We start from the raw sequence: 13302 nt of genomic DNA on the forward strand, positions 1-13302 counted from the left end.
TGTCCTCCTCTTTTGGTGCACTCACTAAACCAGTGAGATTTACTTTTGCAGTACTGGCACCACCTTTTTGACTGGCCTTCTTGAGTCTTCTTCTTCTGGGAAGCCTGACCCCCACCCTCTTTGGTTTGTTGGGGACCTGGTGAAGACTTCTGGTCATTTTGTTCACTCTTAACATTACCCTTCTGGTCTGCTTTCTTCTGACCACCCTGGTTCTGGTTCTGGTTCTGCTTGATCCTTGTCCTGACCCATTTGTCTGCCTTCTTTCCCAATTCTTGGGGAGAGGTCAGATCTGAATCAACAAGGTGCTGGTGCAACAACTGGTTCTGACAATTGTTTAAAATTTGTTCTCTCATCATTAGATTATACAATCCTGTGTAATCTGTAACCTTGCTACCCAGCAACCAGCCCTCCAAAGCCTTAGTGGCACAATCCACAAAGTCAGACCAGTCCTGAGACTGAGTTTTCTGGGTGTCTCTGAACAGCAACCTGTACTGCTCAGTGGTTAAACCAAACCCATCAACCAGTGTATTCTTCAGGACCTGGTAATTGTTAGCATCCTCCACTCTTGTAGTGAGGAGCTTATCTCTACCTTTACCATCAAAGGAGAGCCACAGTATAGCTGCCCACTGACTCTGGGGAATGCACTGCACAGTGCAGGCCCTCTCCAGAGCAGCCATCCATTTCTGGATATCATCCCCTTGCTTAAAGGGGGGCACTATTTTAGTCAGGTGTTTAGTATCTAAACCCTTCTCTCTATCTCTTGGGAGATTGCTGCCACCAGTGGGAGCTAACCCACTCATCTGCTGCTCTCTTGCCAGGGCAAGCTTCTCTTTGGCCAGGGCAATTTCTTCCCTTTCAATCCTTAGTTCAGCTAGTCTCATCCTAGCTTCATGCTCCCTTCTCTGAGGGGAAGTAAATCTCCTCTGTGGAGGATTCCTTCTCCCCTGAGAAGAGGCATTAGAGTGCAGAGATCTATTGGAGTCCCTAGAAAGAGATCTATCTCTCCTAACTCCAAGGTTAGGCCCACTTCGGGTTAGTACTGGGGGTCCCCCAGATCCTAGCCCAAGTAAGTCTAAGTTGATCCTGGTTAGCCTTCTGACTACCTCAAGACCTTTGTCTACCTCATCCCCAGAGAGTTCCTCCTGATCCTCCTCCTCCTCAACTGCAGTAGCAGTGTTGGGGAGGTCTGGATCCCCAGAGGTTCCCTCTAAGGCTGGCATGTTCTCATGTAACTGAGAAAGCTTTCTGGCATCATATGTCTCTAAGAGACCTATCAGAAAGGGAATGGTGGGGTTAGACCCCTGCTTCAGTTTCCTGGAGGTACAGACTTGTCTCATCTCCTGGAAACTGAGAGCTGCATATCTTGAAGTGACCTGTGGTGGGTCAACACTGACCAGGGGAGTCTCAGTAGATTCTCCCTGGGTAGACGTGCTTTTCTAGTGAGGTGTAAGTGGTGCACTTACCTACACTATGTGTTTGCCTACTGATCCCTTGCTAGAGTTGTAGTTTAGGGTGTGCTAGGCCCTAGGAGCTACAACAGCTGGTTCAGTAGAACTCAGAGTATTCTAAGCTAAGTTATATGTACCTTTAGTACTTATGTGATCTTTCACAAGATATTCTTAGGGCATGTGTGGTAAAACAACAGCAAGCTCAAATCCCAACCGCTGCTCACCAATGTGAGAAGTTGGCCTGATGTGCAGTGGTCACTATTCTAGTGATCACTATATATCAGTCCAAACAACCCTTATTGATGATTGGTTGTAAGTCAACCTTATAGACCAGCTATCCTAGTAGCATGGATACGAGCAGTCTAAGGCTAAGACTCTAGAGGGCGTGTTAAGCCAGCTGTTTTACCATCACATTACCCCTTGAACACCCAGTGAAAGGACACCACACAAGTGTTATGAAAATAAACAATGTATTTATTAGAATCACAACAACCCTGTACTCTTTATGAGGACAGGGTGCTAAGCACACAACAAAACTCTTACGAAAATACTTAAGTTAGCACGGTATACACAAATGCCCGAGGGGCACGAAAAACCATATACTTTAAAAGTGGAATGCGAAATTACTAGCAGGTAAGTACAGTACTAATAGGCTTTGGAATCGCTAGGACTTGACTATAGAATCGTTAGATTACTTCTAGGAGGCCTAGGGGACTCGGGTGCAGAGTGTGCACTCTCACGCGGGATGCGGGACAAAGTCTATGGAGGCTAGTAAAGGCAAAGTTAGTGTTCACGGGCGAACCCGACCTGGTAGGGAGAAAACGACAGTGGATCCTGACCCTAGGATAGTGAGGCTATGCTGGGACGCCGAAGTTACCTAGCCCAGGGGCTGCAGCTGCATAGGTCTGAAAAGACGTCGGGAATCTCGTTGCCGGACCAGGAGCCTGGAAGAAGGAAGTTGCTGGCAGGCGACCAGTGAAGAAAAGTTCGATGGATCCAAGCCTGGATCAAGGAAGAAGAAAACCTGAAAGCAGAGGGGACCAAGTTCTTGAATCACTAGCCAGTGATTAAGTGGGCACCAGGATGGCACCGGGCGAAGTCACCGCATTTAGGTGAGTGGGCGCTGCTGGGCTCTGCAGTCTCTCGGACCAGGAGGCGTTGTCCGCGACCAGGATGGAGGTGCGAGCTGTCCCACGAAGGTTCTTGCTGTCGACGTCGCTGGACCCAGGATTGGGCAACAAGTCTTGGCAAATGCAAGGCCCACGCGGTGGACCTAAAATGGCGTCTTAGCCGGACCAGGAGGGTCCAGGGTACTTCTCCGATGGAGGGAAGCAAGGGCCAGTCTGGAGCAACCAGACTAGCAGCAGTGTTGTCGTCGGGCGTCGTTCGGAAGGCCACAAGCCAGCGGGCTAGTAGCCAAACAACGCGGTGAGCAGCTGAAAGCAGAAGGGCCCCACGCCGATCGTGGAGATGCTGGGGGGCTGCTCTTCGGTGCTGGAGCTGCTCAGGGTGGGGGCTTCTCGGACCCCAAAGCACTCACCAGGAAATTACTCGGTGGGCTTGCTGTGCAGAAGTCGTGCAGTCTTGAAGATGGCCGGTCCCTCGAGGTCTCGTCACACCCACGAATCTCAGCGTGACTGATGATGTAGGTAGAGGTCAGAGGTGCCAGGGAAGCCGGTTCTCGTCGAGCTGGGCAGTCTTGATCCGGAGGAGAGACTTGCAGCAGACCGCAGTGTTCTTAAGATGGTGCCTGCGGATGCAGGGTGACTACTCATTAGTCACAAGGGAGAAATCTTAGGAAGAAGTCTTGAGTTCCTTTCGTGGAAAGTAGTTTCAGGATTCAAAGATGATCTAATTTGGAAGGGGGCCAGTTCCTACCTTTATCCTGTAAAAAGGGGCTGGCACGCGACTAAGTCCTGCCCTAGGCTTGGGACTAGGAGGGGGGTGGTTACACCCACTTCCTTGGCGGGCTTTTCCCCAGCACAGGGTCTGGAGTGACCCTGGAACTGGTTCCAGCCAGCCTATGCACAGTGAGCACCGGGGTGCCACGTGCAGTCACCTTCCTCTGAAGCCCTGCCTACCTACAATACACAAAACCCTGTCTGGGACGGTGCTGGCACCGCCCCTGGCAGGAAACCCTTTGTCCTTATCTCCTGCCCTGGGAGGACTCCCAGCAGCAGGAGGGCAGACTTGTGTCTCGGTGGCAGCATCCATTTTGTGGATGCTAAGGCTCTGTCTGACTTTAACCGGGGTTAGGGGTTACATACATGTCGTGTCCCTCTAGAAGGGTGGAATGCTAACCCCGTCGCCAGAATTGGCGAGGGGTTAGTATTCCAATTCGTATGACACCTTACTCGACATGTTTTGATAAAGCGATACCAGAGTTGGCATATAACCGCGAGGATTATAATGCACTTAAGAGTATATGGTATGCGATATCATGGAAACGGCTAAGGGATGGCTCCCGAAAGCCGCAGACAGGCTCAGCTCATGCCAGAGCACCATCTCACACGATTCCAAGCACTCTGCCTTCAGGATTGTTAAGGCCTGCCATAGGAGTGACTGATAGGAGATCTGTGTGTCCATTTTAGGGTTAGATATAGGTATACTATATCTAAAGCAAGGGGTGAGTACACCACCTTGCCCCAGCTGTCGTGCAGCCAGTTGTGTCAGTTTAGATAATCAGCCCAGGGGTGGCATAATACATGCTTCAGCCCCTGGGAGACTTCTGGGTACCTCAGCCCTGGGTACAGGGACTTGGAGAGGGCCCAGTGCCAATTCAGTACCTGAGTACAATTTGGATAGAGAGAACAGCTAGGCTGTGGGTCTGATTAGCAGGCCCACAGCCAGGGAAAGTCGTAAACCAGTGCAGCAAAAAGCAAAAATCTGGGTGATCATAGGATTGCAGACCCTACTCTCCTACACTCCCCCACACCCTTCTAAGGATGAGGAGAGGTTGCATCGCCTGGACCCCAAAAGGGCGGTGTCCTTTTACTTGGACAGATCTAAAGACTTTCGTTTGGATGACCAGCTCTTCATTGGGTTTGCTGGCTGCAAGAAGGGAAGAGCGGTCCATAAAAGAACCTTGTCGAGATGGATCGTCCTCTGTATAAAGATCTGCTACTCTTTGGCCGGTAAGGAACCACCAGAGGGTATAAGGGCTCATTCTACAAGAGCGAAGTCTTCAACCTCAGCATTGGCTAGAGGTGTTCCTGTAGAGGATATTTGTAGAGCGGCAACTTGTCTTCCCTCCACACTTTCGCGAAGCCTTACTGCTTGGATTCCGAAGTGAGGAGGGACGGCCAATTCGCGCGCTCTGTCCTCCAGGATTTCCTGGTCTAGAAGAGTGGACACCCTCCTCCGGGAGTGGGGACTGCTGTGGGACTCTATTCACAAGGTGAGGAATCCACACGGCAGATGTATCTATCAGAAGAACAAGTTACTTACCTTCGGTAATGCTTTTTCTGGTAGATACAATATCTGCCTGTGGATTCCTCACTGACCCACCTGCCTCCCCGTTGTCCACTCTTCTTTACCAGAGTTTCTGTAATGTATTTATTTTATTGTCAAGGAGTTGTTTATTTCAAATGTTTTATTGCATTTGCTTCATACTGTGTTACCTTGATATTTGTACTGCGTATACTGTGTATATGTCTACTGTCATTGGTCCGTCCGTGTGCCTTGAAGGCACGGAAAAAAGGGCGGAACTGATGTCATCACGCCGGCGTGGGCCTATTGTAGGCGTCGGTGACGTCAGCAGAGTCGCGAGCGATGTCTTGTCTCTATGACGTCCAAGTCCACGTCGGCGCGAGGCTACAAAAAGAATTTCCGAATGTTGCTGATGCAAGGGGATATTCACAAGGTGAGGAATCCACAGGCAGATATTGTATCTACCAGAAAAAGCGTTACCGAAGGTAAGTAACTTGTTCTTTAGGTCTACAAGTGTCCCTGCATACTCAGCTGCATACTCAGCTCGATAAACACATACAAGCAATATTGAACTTATTCAACAGGCAGACAAACAAAAGGCAAAAGATGGAATAAATAAGCTGAGTTTGCTCACACACAAAGGGGGTTGTAGCCTAACCAAGGGGGATTAGGTGGTGGGGGGGGGGGGTTGAGGGGGGAATTAGGTTTTACAACCACCCAACAGAAAAAAAAGCAAAGCACTTTCTGACTCCAACCACTAGATTGTCGGAATATGCTCGGTATGTGAATCTAGAAGAGTCTAGGCTGCAAAAAGTTTCTTACAGGTAACTAGTTTCGTTAGAGGGCCATGAGACAAAATGTGCAAAACAATTATGCTTCAATCACCAAATGTGCTCTGTTGAGTTTAAATGCTTTTGTGCCCATTTTATTGAACCCATTACAATCCATCTTGATACGCTGTTTTGCTACAGTACCTGCAAGCAAATGGCAACAACTGGCGCTGGTTTGATGATCGCTCTGGGCGTTGGTGCAGTTACAGTGCCAGTAATAATGGCACCATTGACACAGCTTGGAAAGCTGGCGAGACAAGTGTCCGCTTCACGGCCGGGCGGCGGAGGTATACTGTGCAGTTCACGACCATGGTGCAGGTATGGAGTGGTGTATGCAGTAGAACTGCTTCTTTATAAATATTGAATTAGAAAGCAAGGTGCATTGTATCTGGAAAGCATGTGTTGCTTATCAACGTTCCTCAACCAGGTTGCAATAATCCATGGCGCACATACTTTGATAATGCAGATATCTCATGTTACCCGTCTGCACTTTAGGCCTTATGTTGAAAAGCTTTTCATACATATTGGGTCCATGTAAGAAATGGTATGCACTGGCTGGGAGATGGGGGGAAATCTATTGCTTGACCTTTTGCTCTGAATCTGTTCTAGATCCATATGCTCTCCATTATAGTTAATGGGTTCGGAATTGTGCGTGCTGTTCTGTAAAGTTTAACATTGTATTCTCTGACCATGCCTTCAGTATGAATGTTTTAAGATGTCGATCTGAGCCTCGTAATAAATACTGCACATTTGTTTGTAGTATTATGTTTGACTTTCCTGAAATGGGCAAAAAGGAAGACTGGTTGAAATCACGGCCGGGATTCAAACGTTGCTCTATTTGTAGAGCGTGTAAATTTGGAATAAACACCACCCAATATTCTACACCCTTCAGTCCATCCATGACGAATATAGTGGGGTCGTTTAATTGTAAGACGGAATTTGCAGTTTATGTCCTGACGTGCACCTGTGTGGTCTGAGATACGTTGGCATCACTCGGCTACAGGTGCATGTCAGGATTCTCCAGCATTTACGTGCCATCGTTAACAATGATGGCACATACCCAGTGGCTAGGCATTTTAAAGCCATACATAACAACAATTTACAATGCCTGACCTACTACGTTATTGCCTCAGTTCCCAAGCCTCGCAGGGGAGGGGACAGAGATAAGATTCTTAGGAGGCTGGAATCACACTTTATCTTGGAATTGGATAGCAAATTCCCCAATGGATTGAATACCACTGATGATTTGTACGTGTTCTTTTAAATTAATTTACTCACTTAACCCCTTCGATGCGGATGACAAAGCCAGCTCGTCATGGGCGTTACCTGTGCTACGCGGATGACGAGCTGGCTTTGTCACAAACCGCGCGTTTTTCAAAATTCAGCGCACAGCGAGAAAACCCGCTAGCGCGGTAGCGGTTAATAACTACGTAGGTTAAGTGGAGTGCTTTGCCTTTCGTTTCTACACAAACTAACATTTCTCTGAATCTCTGTTAGTAAATACGTCATCATTTTAGTTTTTTTTCATGGTGATAGGTTTTTTCTTTATTAATCCCATTCTTTGTTTTGGGAATCACTTCTTTTTTATATTTCTGTTATGAGGACATAGACATAAACAGTGTGTACTTTTGGTTTTCTTCCATCATCCAATACTTTACATTGGGGACAAGGCAACAAAGGTTTTTTGGAGCAATAAGCATTGAAATTGACCATTACTGCATTTAAGCAGATATTTTATGGGATACTGTCTTATCTAATTTGATCAATAGGAATGTTTATTTATATTTATATATTTATTCCTCTGTCCATACAATATTGCATATTCTGTACAATTGGATCTGTTTTTATTTTGATATTTGTATCTAAATATAGACTTTTTTATATCTAATTGTTTACATTTTGCAAGATTTGCACACTATCTGCATTAATTGCACAAAAAAGGTTCCCTAGTGGCACTTTTTGAGCGATGTTTTGCACATTAATACTTTGCGTGTTTTGCACATCTGAATATTAGGCGGTTTTTGCACATGTAACAATTAATATGGACTAAAACAGTATTTTTATAACTTCGTTTGGTCAATACATTCATGCTGCTTTATACACTTTTTATAGTTTTTATACATTGTTTTAAGTGCTTTTCAATGTATATTATATTGCTCCAACCAATGTGTATATGAATTTAACCAATATTGGTCTTTTTCTACCTTTGCATTTATGCATTTATTCACACAATCTTGAAATGTTTGGAAGATGTACTCAACATGGTTTTTACTGTGTAGTGTGTCCTCACTTTCCATTAACACGTGGTTAGTATGAAAGAAAAAAATGCCTCTGAAAAAAACTATGGAACGAGTGCTATTTAAATGATGTTCCTTTCACTTACTGACTGTCTGTGAGCAAGGGCGGATGCCCGAAACGTGTCAGATTTGGATACTCATACCTAAATAAAACTCTGTGCCAAAGGAAACGCTGGACTTACGTGGTTTTCTCTGTCGTCCGTTCGGCGTTCTGAGAGACTGCAGCTGTGGGAGTATTATGTTTATATTAACGTCACCAAATATCTAGCGCTCAACAGCTTGACACATTACAAGTTCCTTGGACAAAAGGTTTCTGCTGTAAAGCGAATGTCTGTATGCTTACACTTTGCTCATCTGACCTTAATATGCTCCCTAAGCTAAAGGAAACCGTGGCAGCAACAGGAGTGTTAGGTGGGAGACTGAAAGCTGTTAACATTTATTTCCTATCAAACTTGGACCATTGAGCAATTTTCAACCAGTGTCCCCATCACATGTTCGATAAGGAACTAATTTGTACTCCCTGTTTTTCATAAACGCAGCCTTAGGAGGAATCATATTGATGTCTGCTAAGAAGCCATTAGCCAGAAGAAATAACTTGTTTCCAAGACATCTTCAGGTTGGCTGGGAACCAAAGTTCCAAAACGACTTAATTTTATGTAACATTTACCTTTGAGTCTCCATTCCCATTACCCAGAAGAGTACATTCCTCACATTTTGAATATCCCAATGCGCCAGCATTCCACAGAAACCTTTATCAACTCTCCCACGTTGATGTTTCAATGCCCATGGCTTTGCGTGATATTACTGGAGCCATAAGAGGACCTAGTCGGCATGCTGAAGTCAGTTCACTTTTTACTGCGCCATTTCTTAGGCTTTCTAAGGTGTTAGGAGTTTTGCATCATTTTTACAGGAAATAGCAACGTTGCAGGAAAAAATGTCTACGACAATGAAGTTTGGATTTGTGAGAAAGTGCCATCTTTCTTTCCTTGGTATGCCCCCACTTTTTTCTGAACTGCTGATGTGCTTTGACTGAGTGTGCCCTGGGTCCCTGTCAACCAGGTACCCAGTTCCTGTGTTCCTTCCCTAAAAACTTAAGCTGAAACGAAATAACCAATTGGCATCTCTGGCCACCTGTCAGCCCCTAGTAAATGATACCCAGGGCATGGTGACCAGAGAAGACCCCTGAGGGCTGCAGCACTGATTGTGCCACCCTTTATGGGCCCTGTACCCTGACACCCACACACTGCCTTTGCAGGCTGAGTGCCTAAGTACAGAACTAAAGCAAGAGTCGACATGGCACACATCCCTTTGTGCCATACCCACAGAACCCACTGCCCTGGCATACTTCAGTCACCCCTCTAGCTGGGAGCCCTATGCCAGAGACGAGGGCCCAGGTGCATGAGCCCTGTGCCCCTACAGTACCCAGGGCCATTCCTGGGCACTGTAAGTGCAGTGATGCCATTAAGAGTATATGGTGTTGGGAGGTTGTCATTACGAACTCCACAGCACCATAATGGCTACAATGAAGACTGACCAGTTTGGTACCAATCTTCTCAGCACATTAAACCTGCACTGATGCCAGTGTAGGATTTAATGTAACATGCACGAGAGGGCATCTTAGAGATGCCCTCCAAAACCCAAACCTACAGTCCACGTCTGACATGTTGCTGGACCCCTGGGTGGAGAGCCCCCCGCTGTCCTGGGGTGGGTACACCCCCTAGCCTGCTGCTCTCCTGTGGGAGGGGGGCATGAGCCTAGCTGTGATTGGGCAGGGCTTCCCATCTTCAAGATGGCCGGAGCCGGAGTCGTGCTTCACCTGTCTCTCCCACCGGAGGGGTGGGGTTGGCACAGGCTGGCACACCCCCCTTCCTGACGTAGTTTTTCCCGCCACTATTCCCGCCAGAGTGGGGGTCAGGACTGGTGGGGGCCAGTTGCTGGGTACGGCAAATGGTGTGGAGAAGCTCACAGAGGCCTTTGAAGCTTCCCCCTGCCCATCCTGGGGGAGGAGATCTAGCACCTCGCTCTGGATGTGCTTTGTTGCAGGCCCAGGAGAGGCGGGGGGGGAGAATGTGGCCTGGGTACTGTAGGGGCACAGGGCTCATGCACCTGTGCCCACACCACTGGCATAGTGCACCAGCTAGAGGGGTGACTGATGTATGCCAGGGCAGTGGGGTTGTGGGCATGGCACACAGGGATGTGTGCCATGTCAACTCTTTGTTTAGTTCTGCACCTAGACACTCAGCCTGCAAAGGCAGTGTGTGGGTGTCAAGGTAAAGGGTCCCTAAGAGTGACACACAGAGCTGCAGCCCTTAGGGGTCTTCTCTGGTCACAATGCCCTGGGTACCTAGGGTCCCATTTACTCGGGGCTGATATGTGGCCAGAGATGCCAATTGGGTTTAGGCTTTAGTATTGTTTTTAGGGAAGGAACACAGGCCCTGGGTACCTGATTGGCAGGGACCCAGGGCACACCTAGGAAAAGTGCATCAGGCAAAAAGTGTGTGTGTGGGGGGGGGGGGTACTGCAACTGAAACTCAGTTTCTCATACAAGAATATTACCATTTAGTAGAATTGGTAAAGTGCATAAACTTTTATAGCCTTTAAAAATAGCATCTGTAAGAAACATGTTAGTTATAGATTCCTTACCTTAGAATTACCCCCAGGCGTCAGACTGGATCTGGAAAGTTTTTTCGTCAGCAGTACCTCTGTGTGTCGGAAGGTGGCGTCTGTCAGTTCCTTGCCCGTTGTCCGCGTCCTGGTACCCGGGATGACGTTGCTGCAGTTACTTAGTCGCCCCCTCGAGCTCTGATGTCAGTTCTTTCTTTTTCCGCTCCAGCCAGTGCAGATCCGGGAAGAGCGGTACCTCAGTCACTTTATGACTAACTTTTTCTCGACTTTTGTTGACTTCTTGTTTCGAGTGACTCCGAATAGGTGCACAAGGATTCACTGTTTCAAGGCCTGCGGTTCCTGTAACCGACTAATGTCTGTGATGGATCCGCACAGCGTGTGCTGCTTTTGCCTTGAACGCGACCACGACCCCAAGTCATGCCCTGACTGCTGGTTGATGGCACCGAAGGTTTTGCGGGAGCGGTCCAGAAAGCTGCTTGAACAGCAGCAGTCTGGTCTGCGCCGTTCGAGGTCCTGGTCGAGAGGGAGGTCGAGGGACCAGTCGCCGAGCCCCCACCATTACGGTTCAAAATCGGAGATCTTCGCCCTCTGGGTCGCGTAAGTCGAAGAAGAAGCATAATCGTTCTTAGTGTTCTCGTCGGCCGATCCGACGAGGCACGCGGGTGGTGCCTCTCCCGCGGCTCCGGGCGCCAAGCTCGGAGGGTTGACTGAGTTACCCTCCCTTTCTGGGACTCGGAGCAACCCCTGCCCAGCTTCGTACGTTCTACGTGGTGATGCATGCCAGGTTTGTGCAGAACGACCCCACCGGCGCGCCTTCGTGCTCCGCAGACTCTGTTTGGGGGTCCTAGGTCTTCGCTGCTGACTGCCCCGGCGCCGCAGGCTCCCTGTGGATCCAGGCCTGGATCCGGATCGGTGCCCGTTGACCTGGTTACACCTAAACCGCTCCTCACAGCACCACTACCATGGTTGGCTCCCCGGCCGGCATCGACCCCGGCCTCCATCCCGACGTGGACACTGAGCCGAACTGGCGTCTGACGCAGGATCCTGCGCCGGGTGGGGTTTTTATGCCCCAGTTTACTCCTGGGGTTCCTTTTAAACGTCACCCAGAGTATAATGAGGCCTGGGAGGGGTTAGGTGACCCTTTGACTGACCAGTTAGACACTGAGTAGGACTGGAGAGAGGAACTGGGGAATGCCAGTTGTTTGGACTCCTCCCCTGACCATGGCATGTTGTCTCCTACCGTGGCTACAGTGGAGGGAGCGTTATACACAGTGGTGTTGCATAGGGCGGCCAAGGCTCTCAACCTAGAGCTTCCTACGATGGCTGTCAGGACTAACCACCCGACAGAGGTGCTTCAACCAGCTGCGAGCTCTTCGGAGCCCTTTCTGCCATTTAATGAGGCTCTCACTGACTTCCTTTTGGGCATGTGGTCCAGGCCCACACAGGGGCTTTCGTGGAGCGGATGATTGTCCGACGCCACCACCCAGCTCCTCGCGACCCCCACATTCCTCTCCCAACATCCCACCCCGGAAAACTTGGTAGTTCAAGCTTCTACCTCCACAAGCGCTTTCCCTACCGCTCCACCGGAAAAGGAATCCAAGAAGTTGGACCAGCCTGGCAAGAAAAGGTTCTCTTCTGCCAGCTTAGGACTGCGCGGTCCATTAACACTGCATGTCTTTTGGGCTGTTATTTTCACTCAGTGTTGGATACGGTGGCACAAGTGCTGCCTCAGTTTCCGGAAGCCCAGACAGTGCTCTCCCAGGCTTTTGCAGCCGGGTCGGATGCACTAAAGTTTGATACGTTGTGGGCTGGACAACACCGACTCTCTGGACAGGACCATTTCAACGTCGATAGCACTTTGTCGCTAGCCCTGGATAAGGTCCACTGGCTTTTCAGGGGATGTACAGAACACCTTGATGGACATGCCCTGTGATGGCCGTCACCTTTTTGCGAACAAAGCAGACAGCGCCCTTGAGCTCTTCAAGGACTCACGGGCTACGGCCAAGTCCTTGGACCTCTCCAGCCGTCCGGCGCAGTCTGGTTTTCACCCCTTTCGTGGCCACAGGCCGCAGCAAGTTACCCAACATTTGCACGGCCGGGGATGTGGAAACAACCGGCGTAGTTCTGGGGGCCAGCGGGTGGGCCAGTCTACAGACTGTCCCCCCCCACCCCGCAGCAGCCTCCAAACTCTCCTAGTCCAACCTTTCAGACCCATCAAACGCCAGTGGGCGGCAGGATTCGCCATCACCTCCCACTCTGGCGCTCCATCACATCGGACATTTGGGGTTTGCAAATAGTCCTAAGCGGCTACTCCCTCCCCTTAAAACACCTCCAGCCATGCCACCGCGATACCACTGCATGTCGCAGGATCTGGCCCTTCTCCAGCAGGAAGTTACGGCTGTCCTGGCCAAGGAAGCCATCAAGTGCGTTCCTGTTCCAGAAGTCTGTCGTGGTTGCTATTCCCACTACTTTCTGGTGCCCAAGACGGACAAAGGCCTGCGTCCTCTCATGGATCTCAGGAAAGTCAACCACTTCCTCCAGAAGGAGAAGTTCAAAATGTTGACGCTTGCTCAGGTCCTGTCTGCCCTCGACCCTGTAGACTGGATGGTAGCATTGGACTTGCAGGACGCTTACTTTCACATTCCTGTCCTGCCAGCCCACCTGCATTACCTC

General features: G+C 49.2%; 1 protein-coding gene across 2 annotated transcripts in view; it reads left to right on the forward strand.

The window, feature by feature from the left end:
- The window catches only part of HUWE1 (HECT, UBA and WWE domain containing E3 ubiquitin protein ligase 1), a 1655742-nt gene that overhangs the window by 676802 nt on the left and 965638 nt on the right, over positions 1-13302 (forward strand). For both annotated transcript variants that reach the window (XM_078664564.1, XM_078664565.1), the window contains one exon: positions 5849-6025. In XM_078664564.1, the coding sequence (XP_078520690.1) occupies positions 5849-6025 (177 nt within the window). The remainder of the gene's footprint in view (positions 1-5848; positions 6026-13302) is intronic.

The sequence above is a fragment of the Lissotriton helveticus genome, chromosome 10, assembly GCF_964261635.1.
Source record: "Lissotriton helveticus chromosome 10, aLisHel1.1, whole genome shotgun sequence".
Taxonomy (NCBI): domain Eukaryota; kingdom Metazoa; phylum Chordata; class Amphibia; order Caudata; family Salamandridae; genus Lissotriton; species Lissotriton helveticus.